The following is a 21,028-nucleotide window of genomic DNA, read 5'->3' on the forward strand; positions in this document are numbered from 1 at the left end:
TCCAGGAAGCCCTTGCTGACTTCCTTTGCCAGATGCCCATCGTCACTGTTCTCCCACATCCCTCCACTGGGCTTTTTCCAATGCTGCCTGCTCATCTGTTCCCTGCCCTCAGCTGACCCCACTCGATATAGCCCCTGTACCTTGCACGTAAGATGAACTCGGTAACGATATACCAACTAATGAATGAGTGAGTGAGTTAACGCAGAGTTCCTGGGCTGCCAGGGGGTGGTTCCCCCAGCGAGGAGGGGAAGGCCTGCAAGGGTTAACCAGGAGCCCGTCTGTGGTCTGAGGTAAGCAGGGAGCGTATTTGTTCAGGTAAATACGGAAGGATTACTTATAATGGGAAATCAGGCTCCGGCCAACTCTTCATCTCATGCCGCCTAACTTCCTCCCAGCGCATTCCTGCACTCCGCCTGCGTCCACACTGCCCTGCAGACCCGGTGCCCTGAGCCCACTGCGGCCTCCCTCGTAAGCCCCCCGGCTGGGTCTTGCCACGGTGCCAGCAAGTGGCCCTGAGCTGGGGGCAGGGGGCCTCCCTACAGGGCACGCAGCCCTGAGACCTCAGAGAGCTGCCCGTCGAGGGTGGCCAGGCCCCCGGCAGCCCACCCGAGTGCCACCTACGCCCTCGGTCCTGCCGGCCTCTGGTACTGCAGGCGCCCCAGATGCCTGGCTGAGACCCAGCAGTGGTCCCAGCTGCCCGCGCCTCCCCCTGTCCCCCAAAGTTGGCACCGCCGCGGACGACTCCTTGGGCACCAGGCAGCTAACGGGTAAGTCTGGTGGGGGGCAGTGCCTCCATGGGGGCTTTCCCCTGCCAGCTCTGAGGAGGTGGGCGGTGGAGGGAGCTTTCAACGCCGGGCTCCAGAGTGTTGATGACTCTGATCTGGGTCCTTCACCCTCAGAAGCCCCCGATCCCTGTGCATGCTGCTGCCCGGTCTGCCCCCGACCCTGGGCTGACCCTAGAGCCCGGTTGAGCCCCCCGGCCTGGGGAGGGCGGCCTGGGATGCCCCGCCTCTGTGATGACCCCATCTGGGCTCCACACTGAGCCCACCCTGCCCAGCCTGAGGGGAGGCGGCTCTGCAGGTGCGGAGCCTCGGCCCTGAGACCAGGCTGGTTCTGCTTGGCTAGTGAAACACAAGCAGCCTTTCTGTGGCTGCCAGGGCAGCCGCTGTGCCAGGGGCAGGGTCTCTCAGAGCCTGGTCACGAGTGGGCAGGGCCCTGCTGGAACCTGGAGGCTCCAGGTCAGGGCTAGGGTCCGGGATTGGAGCAGGGGCTATGGTCCCAGAGCCCACAGGCTTGGGGGAGTGGGGTGGGCGTTGTGAGCACGGGAACCAGGGGATCTAAGTGTTCGCCTTGGGTCCCTGGGGAGGCACAGGGCCTCTGGGCACGTGGGGAGAACAGTGCAGGTAGGGCAGGGGGGACCTGGAGGCGCCCCTTTCTAGGACTTGCCAGGTGCCTCCTGAGGGAAGGGAAGGACCTGGGTGGTGGGCATGACAATGTGGAGGGCTGAAGGGTCTTGGAGGCTGGAGCCTTCCCTGGAGCTGGACACAGTGTGTGTGCATGGGTGCATGCGAGGTGGGGGCAGTGCCCTGAGCTAGCCCAGGGCCCCTCTCCCCTGCAGCTGGGCCCACCCAGCAGCCCGTGGCCAGGCCTCAAGCGGGCTATCCCCTGCCTGACAGCCATGGCCTTTCTGCTCCTCTTTAGCCAGGGCTGGGACTTGGCCTCACTTCCTGCCCCTATCTCCCTGATAAGCAGCTTCACGGCCACCCCCCAGTAAAGCAACCATCTCCCCAGCTGCTCGCCTGAGTAACAGAGCAAACAGGCGCTGGGGCTGCCCCAGGCCCCAGGTGGCAGGCAGGAGATTACCCATCAGACGGGGCGCCCAGGCCAGGGCTCAGCTCAGCCAGCCAATCCGCTCACCCATGATCACTGGGGAGAGGGCTAGAGCCAGGGACTCCCCCCGCCCAGCTGCTCAGAGCTCCCCCCAAATTCAGAGGAGGCTGGGGTGTGGAGGAGGTGGTCTCTCTTGGGGTCAGGGACCACCTACCACTTTGAGAGCCGAATAGGCACCATGAGGGGCCCAGAGCTGAAAGCTCAGCGCCTGCCAGACTCGGTTATTGTGTTACTGATTATAAAACACCTTGGCAGATGCTGTGTCACTTGGTTGCCATAAGCCTCTGGATTACAGAAAACTTCTCTTGTCAACCAAGCCTGAGGAAATAGGGCAGAATTCAGTAGGTGCTCAATCAATGCTCAGAAAGTGTGACCCTGGCAGTGAGTAGAAGAACCAGGAGAGCCCACCTCCTGCCGCGGAGGTGGTTGCAGCCATAACGGGAATAACCCTGCAACAAACTAGAGCACAGCTGTGTGCTGACCGATTTGGTGCAGCTTGAATGTAACTGGGGTCAAGGCCCTCTGGCGGAGGGCAAGAAGGGGCAGGTCAGAACCCGCAAGGTGTGACCTCAGGCAAGTCACTCTGACTCCCTGCGCTTGCAGCAGGTTAGACAAGGTGGTCTCCTCTGTGAAAGGAAGCTTCATGGAAGGAGCAACCTGGAGTGGGGTTTTGAAGGCTGTGTAGGAGTTGGTGGAGGCAGGCTGGCTGGCGGGATTTGCCGCTTTGCGAAACTTGAGTGCTTTCCCAGTCTGGTCTCCTAGGTTGAGGTCAGGAGAATTGGGGGCCTCTGGCTCGGGCTCCACCTAGAGGCCAGGGAGGAGTGAGTGAAGCCAGCAGCTGCCCTGGACCAGGCTAGAGAGTAGGCTGACCTTGGGGCAAGGTCCAGGCCTCTCCTATCTCCATTTTCAACTCTCCCCCAGACTCCACCCTTTGGCCCTGCCCCTCCAGCATCACCACCTGCTTCTTCCTTTGTTCCCCTCACTCTTCACCCTATTACCTTTCCCTCACTCTTCTCCAGCCCCATCCCCTCACCTGCCACCTTCCTGCATGCTCAGCCCATTGTAATTCAGGAATTTCCATCCACTGTCCCCCTCAATCTCCGCAACCCCTTTAAGACCTGCTCTTAACAGCCCATTCAACAGACATTCAACTGAGTTTCTTGCCCCACTGCTGGAGCTAGGGTTAGGGCTCAAAGCAGTGTGGGACCCTCCCCTGCCCCCACCCCACCTCCACCCTGTTCCATGCCCCACCCTGCACCCCCAGCCAAGAGAGTGGCCTGTCAGGTGGAACAACTCTTCCCAAAGCAAACTTTGCTCAAGCTGAGTTGCCCTGGGCCCTTCCTGACATTTAATGCCAGGCTCCTTCCCCGGCCTCGTTTGCATGTTCCCAGTCCAGGAGGTGCCCCTGCCAGATTCTCCTCTCCCACCTCTCAGGGCCTCCAGGCTCCTCCAGGTCACTCCTCCTAGGCCAGGGCATGAAGGGGGACTCTGCGGGAGTCAGATGGGCCAGAGCCCTCCCTGGGCTGTAGGAAGGGCCGATGAGGTCCATCCGGGACCGCCAGAATCCAAGGGGCCCTTCCTTTTCGCTCCAGCTCTGGGGTTGAGGAGAGGGGTCTGGGGGTGACTGCCTGGGTAGGGTCCCAGCACCTGGACCTGGTAACAGGGTGGGGCCCAGGACTCTGCTCTCGGGGCAGCGAGTTGGCCTGAGGGCTGCTGGGACCAGTTCTTCCTGCCTCTGATGTCCAACCCAAGTCAGCCTGGTGGGCACGATGGAGGTCATGGGGTCACAGACTCCAGACAGTGTCTGGGGCGGAAGAGCTCTGGGAGCTGACTTACCTCCCGGGAGAACAGAAGAGGAGAATGAGGCCATGGAGACCAGGGGCTTCCCAGGGCCTCCGATACGGTGGAAACAGCAGATTATGAATCCCCATCTCTAGATGCTGAGGCCTCGAGTTCTTTCCAGGCCTCCCACCCCTTTGGAGCAAACTCAAATACAGGGGTGAGCTTGGGGCTGAGGGGGGTCCCTGTACCTGCAGGCTTCAGGCATCCATGCCACCCAGAACCCCCAATGCGACTTTTGTGGGGCTAGCCCCACAGGTAGCCTGGGCGAAGCAACAGGGGTGACCCTAGAAGTTGAAGGTGCCAAGAATTCAGCAGGAAAGAGGGCAGAGCTCAGCCTTGACTCCCAGTCCCTTCCCGGTCACCATGGACACATGCCCCCAGGCACGCACCACCCCTGCCTGTCAGGTGGGAACGATCCTGGCTGCCCCAGGAGACCGCGGGGGAGCCCAAGCAGTTTATTTATTTGGCCTTCACCTTGTCCCTGGAAGGGCTAGAAGTAGTGTCAGTGAGGCGGGATTGGCGGGGGCAGGGAACAGGAAGTGGATGCCTGTGATCCCCCCACGCGGGAGCAAATGGGAGGTGGTGCTGGTACGTACTCACGCCTCGGGCTCCTGGCTGCCTATGGTAACAGTGGGCAACACAGAAAGCGAAGTCGCTCTGCGCGACCCCATGGACTGCAACCCACCAGGCTCCTCTCTGTCCATGGGATTCTCCAGGCAAGAACACTGCAGTGGGTGGCCATCTCCTTCCCCAGGGGAACTTCCTGACCCAGGGATCGAACCCGGGTCTCCTGCATTGCAAGCAGACACTTTTACCATCTCAGCTGACCACAGCTCCTTGATGTCCCCAGACTCTTTTTGTTTCCCGCCCCATCTTCCTGCTGCTTGGCCCTGACCCTACTCCCAAGTCTCCCTAGGCCTGTGGGCTGGCTCCCCAGGTCGACCTTTTGCTCCTGCTAGTTGTTTCCAGCTCATTTCTTTCTTTCTTTTATGTTGGCCGCGTTGTGCGGCATGTGGTATCTTAGTTCCCTGACCAGGGATTGAACCTGTGCCCTCAGTAGTGAAAGCCTGGAACCCTAGCCACCGGAGAAGTCCCTGGATCTAACTAGTTTGAAGAGCAGTCTCGGAGGGCAGGGGAGCTGCATTTTCCTGGGAGTGTAGCAGCTGTCCCAGGAGCAGTGAGGGGGCTGGACGGGGGCAGTGGGCAGGGCGGGATGGGCCTGTCCAGGGGAGCAGGAAGGCTGCGGCCAGAGGCAGGGAGACTTCAGACTGCAGCAGGCGGGCCCTCAGCGCTGGCCTGGGCAGGCCCGGCTTCTCTCCAAGGTGCTGACCGACAGCCTAGGGGTTGAGGGGACAGGCCCACGTGGCCCCTGCCCACTCTGCAGGGCTCCCAGGGGCCACACTCCTGAAGCCCCCTGATTCAGACCCATTCATGTGGACCCAGAGGCTGGGATGGAGGGAGGGAAGGGCCGACAGCGGTGGGGAAACCAGAGGCGGTCTGCACCCAGGTGCTGGATCGAGGAGCCTCTGGGAGGAGTGGCAGGCCTGTCACACCTTGTCCCAGCCCCTCCCCATCCTCCGAGGGCCTGCAGTCCTGGGCCCTGGGCAGACTAAGGCTGTGTCTCAGGATTGAGGTGGGGGCTCGAGGCATATTTCCGCCCCCACCCCCACAAGCCCACTGGGGGTAAGAGCTGAGCAGGATGTGAGAGACAGGCTCCACCCTCATGACCGCCCGGGCCTCAGTAAAGACCTCCTGGTGACTCCCTGGTTCCGTCTGAGCATCTTTCTAATGTCCGGGTGGCCCCGAGGGGCAGGAAACAGCTGCTGTAAATCTCTGACTTTGGGTCCCCCTGCCCCCTCTTCCCTCTCTGTCTTCCCGGGGGACCACGAGGTGTGGAGAGAAGGGGCCAGGTGGTAATCCCTCTGGCTGTAGCCGCGTGAGTCTGCCCTGTCTCTGGGCCTTGGCCTCCACCAGCTGTTACCAAACTTCTTTGTCTGGAATCAGAGGCAGTGCCTCTTGGGCAGGAGGGAACCAGGACATGCTGAGCCTTAATCCAGAAAAGATCAGCTTGAGGTTTTGGGAGCTGGAGGCATCGCTCAGGAGACGGGCAGCCCCTTGAGCCTGGGCGGTTGGGAGGGACCAGGACCTGGCAGAGTCGGATTTGTCGCAGGACCCTAGGGCTCAGTGATCCAGGCTGTGCTGTGTGACTACGGATACCTCCCGGCCATTCTCTGAGCCTTATTTTCCCAGTGTCCCCACGTGGAGACCATCACCCACAAATGTCCTCATGGCTGAACTGCACAGATGGGGAGAGCTGAGAAGTCAGAGGAAGGAGCGGCTGGGGAGGACTTCGGGCTGAACTGTGATGAGAAGGAAGAGGCATTGTGGGCAGGGGGCAGCAAAAACAAGAGAAAATAGAGAAAACAAGGCGTGTCAGGCCCCCGGCTCAGGGTCCGAGGGAGAAACACTGCTCCCATCAGCCTGGATATGTGCTTTGCCCCCGACCCTGCCCCTAACCAGTGAATAAATCTGTTTCCCGCTCTGGGCTCTGAGCTCCAGTGCTCAGAGGCGGGCACCAGCCCCTGGGATCAGGCAGGGCAGGCGGTGGGGAGCCATGGGAGGGTCTAGAGCCCAGGGCTGCCCGATGAAAGGGTGTTGGAGGGAAACAAGCTTGACCATGCAGTGGAGTGAGCGGATAGGAGGTGCAAATGAACTCTGGAGGACCAAGCTGGCCAATCAGGAGGTGGGCAGGGCCCTGGGGAGATGGGACCAGCCAGAGCAGGAGCCTCCGAGGGCACGTGGTACAAGAGCAGAGACCGCCCATGACCAGCTGGGGCCGTCAGGCAAGCTGCGTGGCCTCTCTGAGCCCTACTGTCCACACCCACATCCAGGGCGCCTGAGTCCCTGTAGGTAGTGAAAGGGTAACGTGTGCACACGCTCTGGTCACAGGAGGCACTTGATGTGTGTTCTCTGCCCTCCCGGGTCCAGCCCTAGAGCCTGGAGAAGATGCCAGCGTTGCAGGCTGGGCACACCAGCCCCCGGCTCATTGACCAGAAAACCCAGGTCCCCTAGGCTGGCCTCAGCCTTCCACACTGCGTCCCACCTGCAGGCCATGGGCTCTTTCCTCCCGCCGCACGGTTAATCATTAACTTCTTTTTCACCAGGGAGGTGTTGGAGCTGGGACCAAGCCTTGGTTGAGAGCAGGTTCCTTGGCATTTAGGGGCAAGGTGACAGGGGGCTGGAAAGTGGGGTGTGGAGGAGAAGGCGGGAGGTCTCTGCTGGTGAAGGCTCCCTGTGCCAAGAGCTGGAAGACCTGCCTCTGAGTTGTTCAGTTCTCTGCAGTGGCTTCCCCGCCACAGCGCAGAGATGGGCGCTCAGGCCCTCTCGGGAAGGGGGCGAAGGCGAGGGCTTCCGAAATCGCTTGACCAATGTGTCAGAGACGTGTTGTCATGTCCTCGCCTGGCTGATGCTGCCCCCAGCCCTAGCCATTCATCCTCACTGACCCCTCACGCCACTGTGCCCCCGTCCTACCTGTGACCGAGGCCAAGCAAACAGGAGGGCCACGAGGGAGGCGATTTCTCCTGCCTGTTGGAAAAGATTCCGTCTCCCTGGCACACAGCCCAAGGTGTTGGCAGGGACTGCCCTAACGTGGCAGGTCGGGGAGTTCTGGGGACGTGGATGGGGCGGGAGGCAGGCAGGGGTGATGAGGGAAGGGTGGGGTTGAGGAGGCTCTCCAGCGGTGGGGCTCCCCGGGGGGTAGGGTGTGGGTACAAGCTGGGGTGGGGACCCAGGGCAGAGCGGGCTGTTGGCTCTGCCTGGGTAAATAATATGGGCCCACAGCACACATGTGTGTTTGCACAGAAGGACTTGAAATGATTCCAGGCCTGCCCTCTGTCCCCCGCAATCCTGGCCCCCCCCATCCTTGCCCACCCCACCCCACCCCGACCTTTCCTTCCTTGTCACTTTTTAAAGGAACTTGAAAGGGAGACTTGAAATGAAAGGGAACACCTTTCTTTCTGGCTGGCATTCTCTGTGCCACTAGGAAGAGCAGAGCTGCCAAGTCAGGTTGGGCAGGTTGGGTACTGCACAAGGGTAAGGGACAAGGGGGAGCTGAAGTTCCCTTTGGGCTCCACTCACCGAGCCGCACTACCCAGAGAGGAAAGGGCGTTATTTTCCGAGTTGCATGCGGTTGCACTAGCTGCAGCCCGAGGTATAGAAGCCAGAACCTTCCAAACGGGGCTCTTTCTCTACCCCACCTGCACACTGCGGCTGAGCAGGTCTACAGGGCTTCTAGTAAAGCCTCCCCCTCATAATGGCCAGGTGCCTTCAAAGCAGCGGTTCTCAAACTTGAACCCCCATCACAAGCAAAGGGCCTGTTGAAACACCTTGCTGGGAATTCCCTGGCAATCCAGTGGTGAGGACTCTCAGCCTCCACTGTAGGTGGTGCAGGTTCAATCCCTGGTCAAGGAACTGAGTTTCCACAAGCGTGAGTGTGGGAAAGTCTCTCAGTCGTGTCCGACTCTTTGCAACCCCACAGACGATACAGTCCATGGAATTCTCCAGGCCAGAATACTGGAGTGGGTAGCCTTTCCCTTCTCCAGGGGATCTTCCCAACCCAGGCATTGAACCCAGGTCTCCTGCATTGCAGGCGGATTCTTTACCAGCCGAGCCACAAGGGAAGCCCAAGCTCACACAAGTGTGAGGTGTGGCCGGAAAAGAAAAGAAAAGAAACGCCTTGCTGGGCCTTCCTCCCTACCCCTGAGCTTCTGATTCAGTAGCTCTGCTGTGGGCCTAAAAACCCGAGTTCCTCATGGGTTCCTAGATGGTGCTGATGCTGCTGATCCAGGCACATTTTGAGAACACTGTTTAAAGTATCAGTTCAGCTAGTTTAGTCGCTCAGTCGGGACCGACTCTTTGTGCCCCATGATCGCAGCATGCCAGGCCTCCCTGTCCATCACCAACTCCCGGAGTTCACTCAGACTCACGTCCATCGAGTCCGTGATGCCATCCAGCCATCTCATCCTCGGTCATCCCCTTCTCCTCCTGCCCCCAATCCCTCCCAGCATCACAGTCTTTTCCAATGAGTCAACTCTTTGCATGAGGTGGCCAAAGTACTGGAGTTTCAGCTTCAGCATCATTCTTTCCAAAGAAATCCCAGGGCTGATCTCCTTCAGAATGGACTGGTTGGATCTCCTTGCAGTCCAAGGGATTCTCAAGAGTCTTCTCCAACACCACAGTTCAAAAGCATCAGTTCTTCAGCGCTCAGCCTTCTTCACACTCCAACTCTCACATCCATACATGACCACTGGAGAAACTATAGCCTTGACTAGACGGACCTTAGTCGGCAAAGTAATGTCCCTGCTTTTGAACATGCTATCTAGGTTGGTCTTAACTTTTCTTCCAAGGAGTAAGCGTCTTTTAATTTCATGGCTACAATCACCATCTGCAGTGATTTTAGAGCCCCCCAAAATAAGGTCTGACACTGTTTCCACTGTTTCCCCATCTATTTCCCATGAAGTGATGGGACCAGATGCCATGATCTTCGTTTTCTGAATGTTGAGCTTTAGGCCAACTTTTTCACCCTCCACTTTCACTTGCATCAAGAAGCTTTTTAGTTCCTCTTCACTTTCTGCCATAAGGGTGGTGTCATCTGCATATCTGAGGTTATTGATATTTCTCCCAGCAATCTTGATTCCAGCTTGTGTTTCTTCCAGTCCAGCGTTTCTCATGATGTACTCTGCATAGAAGTTAAATAAGCAGGGTGACAATATACAGCCTTGACGTACTCCTTTTCCTATTTGGAACCAGTCTGTTGTTCCATGTCCAGTTCTAACTGTTGCTTCCTGACCTGCATACAGATTTCTCAAGAGGCAGGTCAGGTGGTCTGGTATTCCATCCCTTTCAGAATTTTCCACAGTTTATTGTGATCCACACAGTCAAAGGCTTTGGCATAGTCAATAAAGCAGAAATAGATGTTTTTCTGGAACTCTCTTGCTTTTTCCATGATCCAGCGGCTGTTGGCAATTTGATCTCTGGTTCCTCTGCCTTTTCTAAAACCAGCTCGAACATCAGGAAGTTCATGGTTCACGTACTGCTGAAGCCTGGCTTGGGGAATTTTGAGCATTACTTTACTAGCATGTGAGATGAGTGCAACTGTGCGGTAGTTTGAGCATTCTTTGGCATTGCCTTTCTTTGGGACTGGAATGAAAACTGACCTTTTCCAGTCCTGTGGCCACTGCTGTTTTTTCAAATTTGCTGGCATATGGAGTGCAACACTTTCACAGCATCATCTTTCAGGATTTGAAATAGCTCAACTGGAATTCTATCACCTGCACTAGCTTTGTTCGCAGTGATGCTTTCTAAGGCCCACTTGACTTCACATTCCAGGATGTCTGGCTCTAGATGAGTGATTACACCATCGTGAATATAAATACCCCCAAGAAAGGACACTTATGAACTTGCCCCTATCAGGTTTATCTGTGTTAACGGGGAGCGTGTACTTGTTGGTCATCTCCCACATCTGTCCTGACATGTTCTTGACTCTCAAGCCACGGAAGTATCCCAGGGACCCCCAGTTCTTTGGTGTGCGTACACCTTGCAAGTCCCCTGCTTTATCCAAACCTCCAGTCTGGAGTTCCAGTGCTGCGCTCCAATGTGGGGCTAGAGAAAAGGGTCTGCGGGGAGGGCAGCAGAGCCTGGGGACCGATGGGAGGGAGGCCTCTAGTTCGCGTTGAGGCCGAGCGGTGCCCCCTGGGTGGCCTTGGTGGGGCCAGGGAGAGTGGGGGTGACTTGCTGAGGGCCTCATTTGTCCCCGTGGGCCTCGGCCTTCTCTCCAGCCCCTGTAGTTGTGGGGAAAGTGGGCTGTTGTAAACGTGTACATAGGCACCTCCCACCTGGGAGCTGCGAGTTCCTCCAAGGCGTGAAGGGAGAGGAGAGGGCCCCGGGAGCTGGGAGAGGCCGCAGCAGCACTTTTTAGGGCAGGACGAGGGGGTCGGGTACCAGGAGCCTGGCCCTGAGTCGGAATGGCGCCACACACACCCATACCTGTGCTGCTGGGGGGGGCCACCTCAGCAGCGTTGGGCTGGGAGTTTATCCATACTCCCCACATGACCCTGTGGGGCTTTCCTGGTGGCCCAGGGGTAAAGGGTCCACCTGCACTGCAGGAGACCCGGGTTCAATCTCTGGGTTAAAATACTCCAGTATTCCTGCCTAGGGAATCCCATGGACAGAGGAGCCTGGCGGGCTACAGTCCATGGCGTCACAGAGTCAGACACGACTGAACGACAGAGCTCACAAAGCCGGCCCTGTGCGAGGGGCAGGGGCAGCCTACCCGACCTGGAAGGGGCTTCTCCCTGGCACACCCTCACTTGCTCCTTGCTGTCTTCACCTGGCCCGTGGAGGATTATGGTGACCTTTTCCCTTCCCTACCCTCTTCAAGGGCAGGACAAAAGGAAACAAGCTTTGCTCCAGCAGAAAATGTTAGGAATCTGCCTGCAGCGCAGGAGATCCAGGTTTAATTCCTGGGTAGGGAAGATCCCCTGGAGAAGGAAATGCCAACCCACTCCAGTATTCTTGCCTGGAGAATCCCATGCACGGAGGAGCCTGGGGGGCTATAGTCCATGGGGTCGCAGGAGGCGGACACGACTTAGCAATCAAACCACCACCAGCACCACAGAAGGAGCTTCCTCAACCGAACATCAGACTGGGATCTGGGTGGGGAGCCAGTCGCCTTGTCCAGGCCTCAGTTTGCTCATCTGCCAAATGGAACTAATTGTGCCTTCCTTTGTGAGGACCGAATGAGATCAAGCACCTCAGGAGATTGTTTTAAACAGGTTACTTGTGTAAAAATACGCTGCTCCCAGCACCGCGGCTTCCCTGGGGAGTGAGGGAGCCGTCTGTTTGCAGCTCTGCACAGCCCCCCTCCCAGCCACAAGGCCCGTCTGCCCAGCCCCGTCTCAGCTGCCCAGTGACCCGGAAGCCCCGGCTCTCTCCCAGGCCCGGCCGCTACCCACTGGGCTCCTCATCTCCATAACCAGCTTAGCGGCCCCCATGGGGACAGGGAAGCAACTGGGGCCTGACTCTCCCTCCTCTTCTGCTTCTGCAGACACAGCCACCAGCCCGAGGAGCATGGGCAGCGCCAGCCCGGGCCTGAGCCCCGGGCCGCCCGGCCGCCTCCTGCTGCCCCCGGACAGCGCGCTGCGAGCAGGCCTGGAGAAGGTGGCCGCGGCAGGGACGGGGCCCGAGCGGCGGGACTGGAGCCCCAGCCCGCCTGCCACCCCTGAGCAGGGCCTGCCCACCTTCTACCTCTCCTACTTTGACATGCTGTACCCTGAGGACAGCAGCTGGGCGGCCAAGGGCCCTGGGGCCAGCACGCGGGCGGAGCCGCCCGACGAGCCCGAGCAGTGCCCGGTCATCGACAGCCAAGCCCCGGGGGGCAGCCTTGACCTGGCCCCGGGCGGGCTAACCCTGGAGGAGCACTCGCTGGAGCAGGTGCAGTCCATGGTGGTGGGCGAGGTGCTCAAGGACATCGAGACGGCCTGCAAGCTGCTAAACATCACGGCAGGTGAGCCCCTCCTCTGCCAGCGGAGGCCACCGGGAGGGGTGTGGGCACCGCCTGGAGCGCTATGGTCACCCCCAGAGATGCTGGTGCTTCTCCACTTGCAGCCAGCCCCTAACGCAGCAGCGGCGAGCCTGGGAGCCCAGGTTCTCAGCCTCTCTGCGCGCCGGCCACGCCAGCCTGGCATCCCCACGTGGCAGACTCCGGGTGAATGAATAGGAGCCCTGCACCATCTGGCCCACCTCCTCTCACACGTCAGTCCACGGTCCCCCGGCCTGTTCTGCTTCAGACTCTCCTGCCTCTGCCATACGCTCACACCTCAGGACCTTTGCACTCGCTAGTTCCTCAACCTGGAGTGCTCTTCCCTCAAATATCTACTTGGCTCACCCCTCACCTCCTTCAGGCCTTGACTCAAATGGCACCATCTCGATGAGGCCCTTCCTGACCCTTCTACTGAAACTGCTGCCCAGACCCCCACCTCTTATTCCTCCAACCTGCTCTGTTTCTCTGGAGGCTCCTACCGTCCGACATACTGCATGTTTACTTGTTCCCCGACTGTCTCCCTCACTGGAATGTGCGTGCCCCGAGGACAGGGATTTTCGCTTATTTTGTTCACTGCGATGTCACTAGCTCCTGCTACCCCTGTGGCTCAGCGGCAAAGAATCTGCCTACAAACTCAGGAGATGCCAGTTCGATCCCTGAGTCGGGAAGATCCCCCAGAGGAGAGCAAGGCAACCCACTCCAGTATTCTTGCTTGGAGAATCCCAGCAGAGGAGCCTGGGAGGTTACAGTCCATGGGGTTACAAAAGAGTTAGACACGACTGAAGCAACTGACCACGCGCACACACACCCCCCCCCCAGTTCCTTGGACTTAACAGATGCTCAACACAATCACTTAATAAGCCCTTATCCCTTATATGGGGGATTCAGCGTGGACACAGCAGAAAGGCTCCTCTGTTCACGAAGCTGACGTTACAGTGACGAAACGGATCATAGATAAATAGATCAATGTGTCTCTGGTCCAGTGGGGATGCAGGCTTGAGGAGGCGAGGTGTGTGTGTGTGTCTGCTGGGGCTGGGAAGGTGTGGTTGCGGAGCTGATGCTGCCGGTTGAGGGGCTGCTGGGTCCCCATCCCCATCCCGCCGTTGCCTCTCCAGCTTTGGATGTGTCTGAAGCATCTCCTTGGCCTTCGGGCCCTGGTGTCTGAACCTCCCACATAGGAAAGGTCCTCAGGCCTGACTCCTCCTCCCCAAAGTCATCTGGGCCCAGCCCCTGCCCCACAATAGTCTCAGCTGGGGCTGCCCTTGAGGCAGCCTGTGCTCAGGGATACTACCCCCAGTGGCCCAGCGCTGCAGCCAGCCCCCACCCCGGAGGTTTTCCCACGGTGCCTCCGCTCCCACCCTGGGCTGGGGAGGGCCCTGCCCTGTGAACAATGGGGACAGAAACAAATGGCTTTGACCCTGGGGAGGAAAATGAGTCTATTAGGTGGGGGCAGGTCGGTCTGCAGGTCACCCGCTTAGAGCGTGGCGTTCACTTGGAGGCCCCATTGTGTCCAGACAGCAGCTGCCCACCACCCCCCAGCGTCCTGCTGGGCTCACCCCAGGGCGGCTCCCCAGGGAGACAGCTGGAGCCCAACCAGGGACGCCCCTCCGGGCCTCGGTCCCACGAGCACCCTACGTCCTGCCCTTCGCCCACTCGGTGCATGTGCGCTGAGCAGCACCCTGACAGCCAGCCCTTTGTCAGGTGCTGGACGAGGGGAGGGAGCCCCCTCGGTGTCTTAGCTTCCTCCTCGGTGAAACACGATGGGAGGCGGTGGGTGGGGCCGATCCCTGGTTGGGTTTTTCTCTGGTCCTTTGAGGGTTTTGGGAAGGCAAGAGGAATCTGGGAAAGAAAGAAGCTGGGGTGTCTCTGGTATAGTATCAATTTCCCCTCCAGGGCTGGGGCTCCCCAAAGGGTCCTTTGGAGGGGCTGGAGGGGTCTGGGAGGAGCTGAGGTCCAGGTGAGATGGAGGTACAGAAGCTCCAGGCTCTCCTGCCCTGAGCCATGCTTGCTTTCGGGGCCCTGGATCCTTCCCCTCATCCCCTCTCTTCTTGGGTAATCTCCTCCACAGAACCCCTCAAGCCTCTGTCTGGCCTGGAGGCCATTCCAGGAGAGCATAGTTTCCCACGGGGGGCTCCATCAGGGCAGAGGGGCCCCCGGGGGCAATGCCTTCAAGCAGACTCCGGGGCTGAAAGAGTGTCTTTTGCTCAGACCCTGTGGACTGGAGCCCTGGCAATGTGCAGAAGTGGCTGCTGTGGACGGAACACCAGTACCGGCTGCCTCCCGTGGGCAAGGCCTTCCAGGAGCTGGGGGGCAAGGAGCTGTGTGCCATGTCCGAGGAGCAGTTCCGCCAGCGCTCACCCCTTGGCGGGGACGTGCTGCACGCCCATCTGGACATCTGGAAATCAGGTGGGTGGAGCACTCCCCACCCCACCCCCAGGCTCCAAGCCGGGGACATCAGGGGAGAAGTTAGGCCAGGATGCCTGCCCGCGGGTTACAGGGAAAGCAGCCCCTTGTTCCAACCTGGGTTCCGTTCTGAATCCCGGCCCCAGTGACCGCTGCCTCCCTGGACCCTGGGTGAGTCCTCCAGCCCCGACCCTCTGCCTACCCTGATCAAGGCCGCAGAACCCAGGGCAGAACATGCAGCAGGTTAAAAATATAACTCAGACTGTGAGGATGTAGGACACTGGATACTCGGAAGTCCTCCTTCCTTGTCCTTGTAAAAATTGTGTGTTTGTTTTGCGTTGTAGTTCATTAAAGCAGAAATAAGGCAATAAATGTACAGAATTTCTTTAAAAAACAAACTGTTGTGAACCACAGTATACCTTGAGGGTACCCCTCTCTCGGCCCTCCCCTGGCCCCCCAATCCCCCTCCCTTGAGGCAACCACTGTGGCCCGTTTCTCGGGTACCTTGCCAAGGGAAGTCTATGCGTATACAAGCAAGAGTAAGTGTGACTTCTACCCTTTCCTAACACAAATATATGAGTATCACGCTGCTCTGTACTGGACAGTGTATATTGGACCTTGTTCCCCTTCTTTGTTTGTACAGCAGACCTATTTTTGATCTTTTTTTTTTCTTTTTTTTTTTGCGTGACTGCATGGCTTTTGGGATCTCAGTTCCCTAACCAGGGATTGAACCCAGGCCCTTGGCAGCAAAGCACAGAGCTCTAACCACTGGACAGCCAGGGAATTCCCTTTTTAAAAATGTATCTGTTTTTATTAATTTTTGCTGTTGCCCTGGGCTGTCATTGCTGCCAGTGGGCTTTCTCCAGTCATGGCGAGTGGGGCTACTCTTCGTTGCAGGGCACGGGCTTGAGGGCACGCAGGCTCAGTAGCTGTGATACACGAGCTGAGCTGCCCTGCGGCATGTGGGATCTTCCCAAACCAGGGATCAAACCTGTGTCCCCTGCTCCCTGAGTCACAGCCCTGCCCCTTGGGGCCCAGGATGAATGAAGGGACAGGTCCCACTCTCATGGCCCGATCAGAGACCAGTGTCCAGCCCCCAGCCCAGGCCACTTGCCAGGGGCTGACAAGAGCAGTGGGCAGTGCCAGGCTGAGAGCCGGGTGGTGGCATGGGCAGAAGGCGGCTGCCTCCGCCTCCCACTGCCTTTTCTGGGGAGGGAGGCAGGTGGGAAGCCGGTGGGGGTGGAAGGATGCAGGGAGCTGGCAGCCAGAGGGCAGGGAGTGTTTCTGTTATGCTGGGTTCTGAGTGGGACACCGTGCAGGCCTCATCACCACGCTTCCGTGCAAGACCTGTGAGGGGTGTCCCAGGCCCGTTTCACAGGTGACCGGCAGAGCTTGACTTGCGCTCTCCTTTCTGAACCAGGGGCAGCACGCAGAAGGCCCCTCTCAGCTGCCAAATTCTAAACTTTCTTCCAGGAAGCAGCTCTGTAAGCAGCTGTCTCCCAGATTGGCAGGTGGGAGAGAGCCACCGGGCAGAGGGGAGAAGTGCAGGTGGGGTGGGGCTTCTGTGACCCCACAGTTCTACCCAAACGCCCTCCTCCTCCCTTGGGGGGCATCTCTCTGGGGTCCCAACTTCCCCTCCTTGCCCCGCAGCTGCCTGGATGAAAGAGAGGACGTCCCCGGGGGCGATTCACTTCTGCGGTGAGTCGGGCAGGGCAGGGAGGCGCGCGGCCAGGGCTCCGGGTCTGGGGGGTGACAGGGTGGCGGCCACTGAGGACTGGGGCTCCCCGCTCACCATCACCTCTTGACTGCCCAGCCTCGACCAGCGAGGAGAGCTGGACGGACAGCGAGGTGGACTCGTCCTGCTCCGGGCAGCCCATCCACCTCTGGCAGTTTCTCAAGGAGCTTCTGCTGAAGCCGCACAGCTACGGCCGCTTCATCCGGTGGCTCAACAAGGAGAAGGGTGAGTGGTGGTGGGGTCAGGACGAGGAGGCTGTGAGATGCGGGGGGAGCTGTGGTCCTGCCAGGCGCTGGGCAGGGGGCTGCAGCCGCCCGCCCCCACCTTTGCCTTGAATATCACACACGCACTCTCACTGGACCCCGAACCACCCCAGGGTCTGTGCAGTCTGTGTCCACACCTGTCCCCTGCCAGGCTCTGCCTGCTGAGGGGCCCTAGCGGCCACATGCCCGGGGCATAGCAGGGCCGTACAACTCCACCGAGCATGGGACATAGTCTCTACCCTCAAAACATCAGCGCTGCACTGAGGAAGCTGGTGGTGCCCCGTGATAAATACAGAGCAAACCACACAGGCACGGTTAGATTTTCAAGTAGCCACAGTTTAAAATGCTTAAAAACAGGTACAGTTAATTTTAATAATACGTCTATCTAATCCAGTATTATATGTTCTAATCTCAACATATAATTGGTATAAAATTATTAATGAGATGTTTTATTAAGTCTTTCAAATCTGGTGTGTATTTCACGCTTAAACTGCATCTCAATTCAGACTGGCTACTTTTCAAGGACTCACAGCCACAGGTGGCTCATGGTAACTGCACTGGCCAGCACAGGGCTGGATGGTGTGCGGGTGTGTGTTTTGGAAAAGGCCCAGAGCCGAGAAACCTGGGTTCTAGGTCCCATTCTGCCGTTAGTAGCTATGGTTACCCGGACTCCAATCTTCGTATTTTTGAAACAGATTAGATTCAGTCATCCAACAAACCTTCGTTGAGCACTTCCTCTGGTTCCACACTTGCTCAGCCAACATTTATGGAGGATTATAGTGTCCTGGGGAGAAGGCGATGGCACCCCACTCCAGTACTCTTGCCTGGAGAACCCCATGGACGGAGGAGCCTGGTAGGCTGCAGTCCATGGTGTCGCTAAGAGTCAGACACGACTGAGCAACTTCACTTTCACTTTTCACTTTCATGCATTGGAGAAGGAAATGGCAACCTACTCCAGTGTTCTTGCCTGGAGAATCCCAGGGACGGGGGAGCCTGGTGGGCTGCCGTCTATGGGGTCACACAGAGTCGGACACGACTGAAGTGACTTAGCTGCAGCAGCAGCATAGCGTCCTGGAGCTGTGGGGAGGATTCAGTGACACCCCATCCTCTAGGGACCTACAGTCTTGTAGGAAAACCAGCAGTGAAATGAGCTGGTATGCAGAACGTATCTGGCTGCGAGGGGACCAGCTGTACCTGGGTTGAGGAGGACCTCAGAGAGGAGCGACTCTAGGGCTGAGTGCAGAGCTCAGGATGGGAAAGGGCTTAGGAGGGGTGGGAAGTTCCTACACGAGGTGTGGTGATCTCGTATGTGTATTTGAGACAGAGTGAGCCGGTCCCTCAGGGAGACCATCCCACGATAGAGGACAGGGAGATCAGGGAAGGCAGGGTGATCTGGGAAGCCTGCCTGGAGAGGGTGTGCTGACCTGGATTTTGCCAGGTGCTTTAGATGGAGCCCTGGGGATATTAGTGAGTAATAGCCCCTTCCTCCTGGCTCTGCTCCAAGGACTTTCTGTAACCACTCACCAAGACGGTGGTCACCACAAACCCCTCTAACTGACTGGAAAAAGGGGGTCTCAGCTTCTAAAGCTGGAAAACAGCTGAGCCAGGATTCCAACCCAGGTGGGCTTGGTTCCCAATCCACTCTTTCAACCGTCTCTTACCAATTCATCCTGCCAGAAATGGCTGCATGGGCCGAAGTGGCCGAGAATCCCACAGAGGTCTTGCAGGCTGGGAAACCGCACAGGTGACCTTGCGAAGTGAGCCGTGTCCGCAGCCTGGAGCCCCACAGGGCTTCAGTCCAGGCTGTTTAGGAGCCGGCGCTGGCAAGGCCCCAAGTCACCCACCGCAGGCTCACCCTGCACCCAGGCGCTCTGTGATTCCACAGTAGGATCCCTCACTTCCCGGGATCCGTGCTACACCTCCCCACACGTTGATTTAACCCTCAGCCCACACGTTGATTTAACCCTCAGCCCAGCTGTGGGAGACGGTCTGTGGTCCCACAGCCTGGCCCAGCCCTGGGGTGACCCCGGCTCCCTGACTCTGCTAGGCTGATCTGCTGGTCTTGGTCTCTCTCCCACCTGCTCCGCTGGCTCTCCCTGGGCCCCCCGCTGCCCCAGGCATCTTCAAAATCGAGGACTCCGCGCAGGTGGCCCGGCTGTGGGGCATCCGCAAGAACCGCCCCGCCATGAACTACGACAAGCTGAGCCGCTCCATCCGCCAGTATTACAAGAAGGGCATCATCCGCAAGCCCGACATCTCCCAGCGCCTGGTCTACCAGTTCGTGCACCCCATCTGAGCGCCGGGTCCCAGGCCTGAAACGTGCCCTCGCCAGACCTCCCTCCTGCCTGCCCTGCTTCGGCCAGACCCAGAGCTGGGACAGAGGGCAGTCTGTGGCATCCAGAGTTCAAGGTCAGGGAGGGGATGGCCCACTGTTCCCAGAGATGTCAGTGAGCTCTCTGGGAAGAGAGCCCCAGGGTCGGGCGGTGCTTCCCGCTTGGGCCTGACTGCTCCACGGCCAGTCCACTGGAGGATGGAGGGAGGCAGGGCTGTCCTCGGTGCTCATGGCTCCCCAGGGAAGGGCCCTGCACTCTGTTGCAGCCTCTGACCCGAGACGTTCCAGAGCAGAGCCGACAGAATGGCAGTGACTTGCCCAAGGCCACTTGCCCTCCAGTGCCCTCTGTTGCCTGTCCAGCACTTCGCCTGGTGTGGTGCCAGGAGACATCTGGACCCCCGAGTTGGGAAGCCAGGGGTGCCCTGGGGATGGATAATAAAGATCCTAGGGAACTGGTGTGGTCCCAGTGTCTGCAGGGAGTGTGAAGCACAGCCCAGAGGCCATCCATACTCAAGTCGTTGTGGTCACAGGAACCTGGGGTGGTCAAAGGAGGCTTCCTGGGGGAGGCGGCATTGAGCTGAGCCTCAGTGCTTAGGGAACAGGAAAGGGACAGCTGATGGGTAGAAGCAGTGGGAGAAAGACAGTGAGTCCTCAAGGCCCACGAGGAGCTGGAGGGGCCCTCGTCTCCCCTGGCCTGGTGTGGGCTGGAAGGAGGGGCTGGAAAGGGGAGCTGGAAGGGGGGTGGACTGGAGCTGAGGAGGGTCTCCCACGGGACTAGAGAGGTGGTGGCATCCTTCTGTCCTTGTGCTCTGTCAGGGGGTCAAGACATCCCCCCAGAATGGCCGAGGGCTGCCCTTCCTGCGAGGGGACCCACAGCCTGGCCGCTGCTGGGCTAACCCGGGGGCTCTGGGATGGGTAGCCAAGCCGTGGGAGAGGGGGGCCTTCAGCCCTCCTCGTGGGAGGCCGGCCCTGCAGTGAACAGGGGAAGAGAGGCTGGCTTGTGGGCAGTTCCTCTCTTGAGCCCTCAGTGGTACTAAAGCTGTGAGCCCGGTGAGTGGGGTGTCAGGGGCCAGAGCTCATGATGGGAGGGGGCGGGTCTGAGTGTGTGTGAGCTGAGGGAGATGGGACCCTCTCTCTTGGGCAAAGGCACGCAACTTCCTCACACCCGGCCTCACGTTTATTCATCCAGCTCAGGTGTTCTGAGGGCCGACTAGGTGCTCCGACTGCTTTTTTTGCCATTTGTTGTCATCATTCAGCTGCTCAGTTGTGTCTGACTCTTTGCCACCCCACGGACTGCAGCACGCCAGGCTTCCCTGACCTCCACCATCTCCCAGAATTGGTTCAAAATTGAGTCGGTGATGCTATCCAGCCATTTCATCCTCTGTCGTCCCCTTCTCCTCCTGCCTTCAATCTTTCTCAGTGTCAGGGTCTTTTCCAATGAGTCAGCTCCTTGCATAGGTGGCCAAAGTACTGGAGCTTCGACTTCAGCATCAGTCCTTTCAATGAATGTCCAGGGCTGATTTCCTTTAGGATGGACTGGTTGGATCTCCTTGCAGTCCAAGGGGCTCTCAACAGAAACTGTGAGGTTACCCCCACCTGCAACTTTGCAGCTGAGGAAACTGAGGCTCAGAGCAGTTAAGCACTCGCTCCCAGTCACATGGCTGATCAGCGGCAGAACCCACAAGGACAGGGCTCTCCCCGCCCCCCCTTGCCTCCTGTCCCTGCCCTCACCGCCTTAATGCTTGGCTTCCCGGGAGCCAACCAGGGGCGCCTCGACCACAGAGGGTTAAGCGCTGCCCTGTGCTGCGCCTTGCACCCTCAGCGATTTTATTGTCTCCAGAAGAACGTTTCCTTCTGGCAGTGAGCAAACAGCACCTTGGCATGTCAGCTGGGACTGCACCTGAGGAGGCGGGGGTGGGCGGCCTGCCCCAGGCCGGTGCCTCGCTGGGCCCCTGCTGTCTGCC

The 21,028-nt window shown here is 58.8% G+C and overlaps 1 protein-coding gene across 1 annotated transcript; it reads left to right on the top strand.

The window, feature by feature from the left end:
• Positions 352-19,520, top strand: SPDEF (SAM pointed domain containing ETS transcription factor). Its single transcript, XM_018039282.1, has 6 exons — positions 352-767; positions 11,837-12,295; positions 14,540-14,737; positions 16,385-16,432; positions 16,548-16,694; positions 18,850-19,520. Exons 2-6 carry the CDS (start codon positions 11,860-11,862, stop codon positions 19,026-19,028), a joined length of 1,008 nt encoding a protein of 335 aa, XP_017894771.1. The 5' UTR covers positions 352-767; positions 11,837-11,859; the 3' UTR covers positions 19,029-19,520.

Source organism: Capra hircus, chromosome 23, assembly GCF_001704415.2.
Source record: "Capra hircus breed San Clemente chromosome 23, ASM170441v1, whole genome shotgun sequence".
Classification (NCBI taxonomy): Eukaryota; Metazoa; Chordata; class Mammalia; order Artiodactyla; family Bovidae; genus Capra; species Capra hircus.

Bases quoted from the DNA above. Each gene is read 5' to 3' on its own strand.
- SPDEF (XM_018039282.1), top strand. From the start codon at position 11,860: ATGGGCAGCGCCAGCCCGGGCCTGAGCCCCGGGCCGCCCGGCCGCCTC. The intron at 14,738-16,384 runs GTGGGTGGAGCA...CTTGCCCCGCAG, and splicing joins TCTGGACATCTGGAAATCAG to CTGCCTGGATGAAAGAGAGG. The intron at 16,695-18,849 runs GTGAGTGGTGGT...CCGCTGCCCCAG, and splicing joins GTGGCTCAACAAGGAGAAGG to GCATCTTCAAAATCGAGGAC.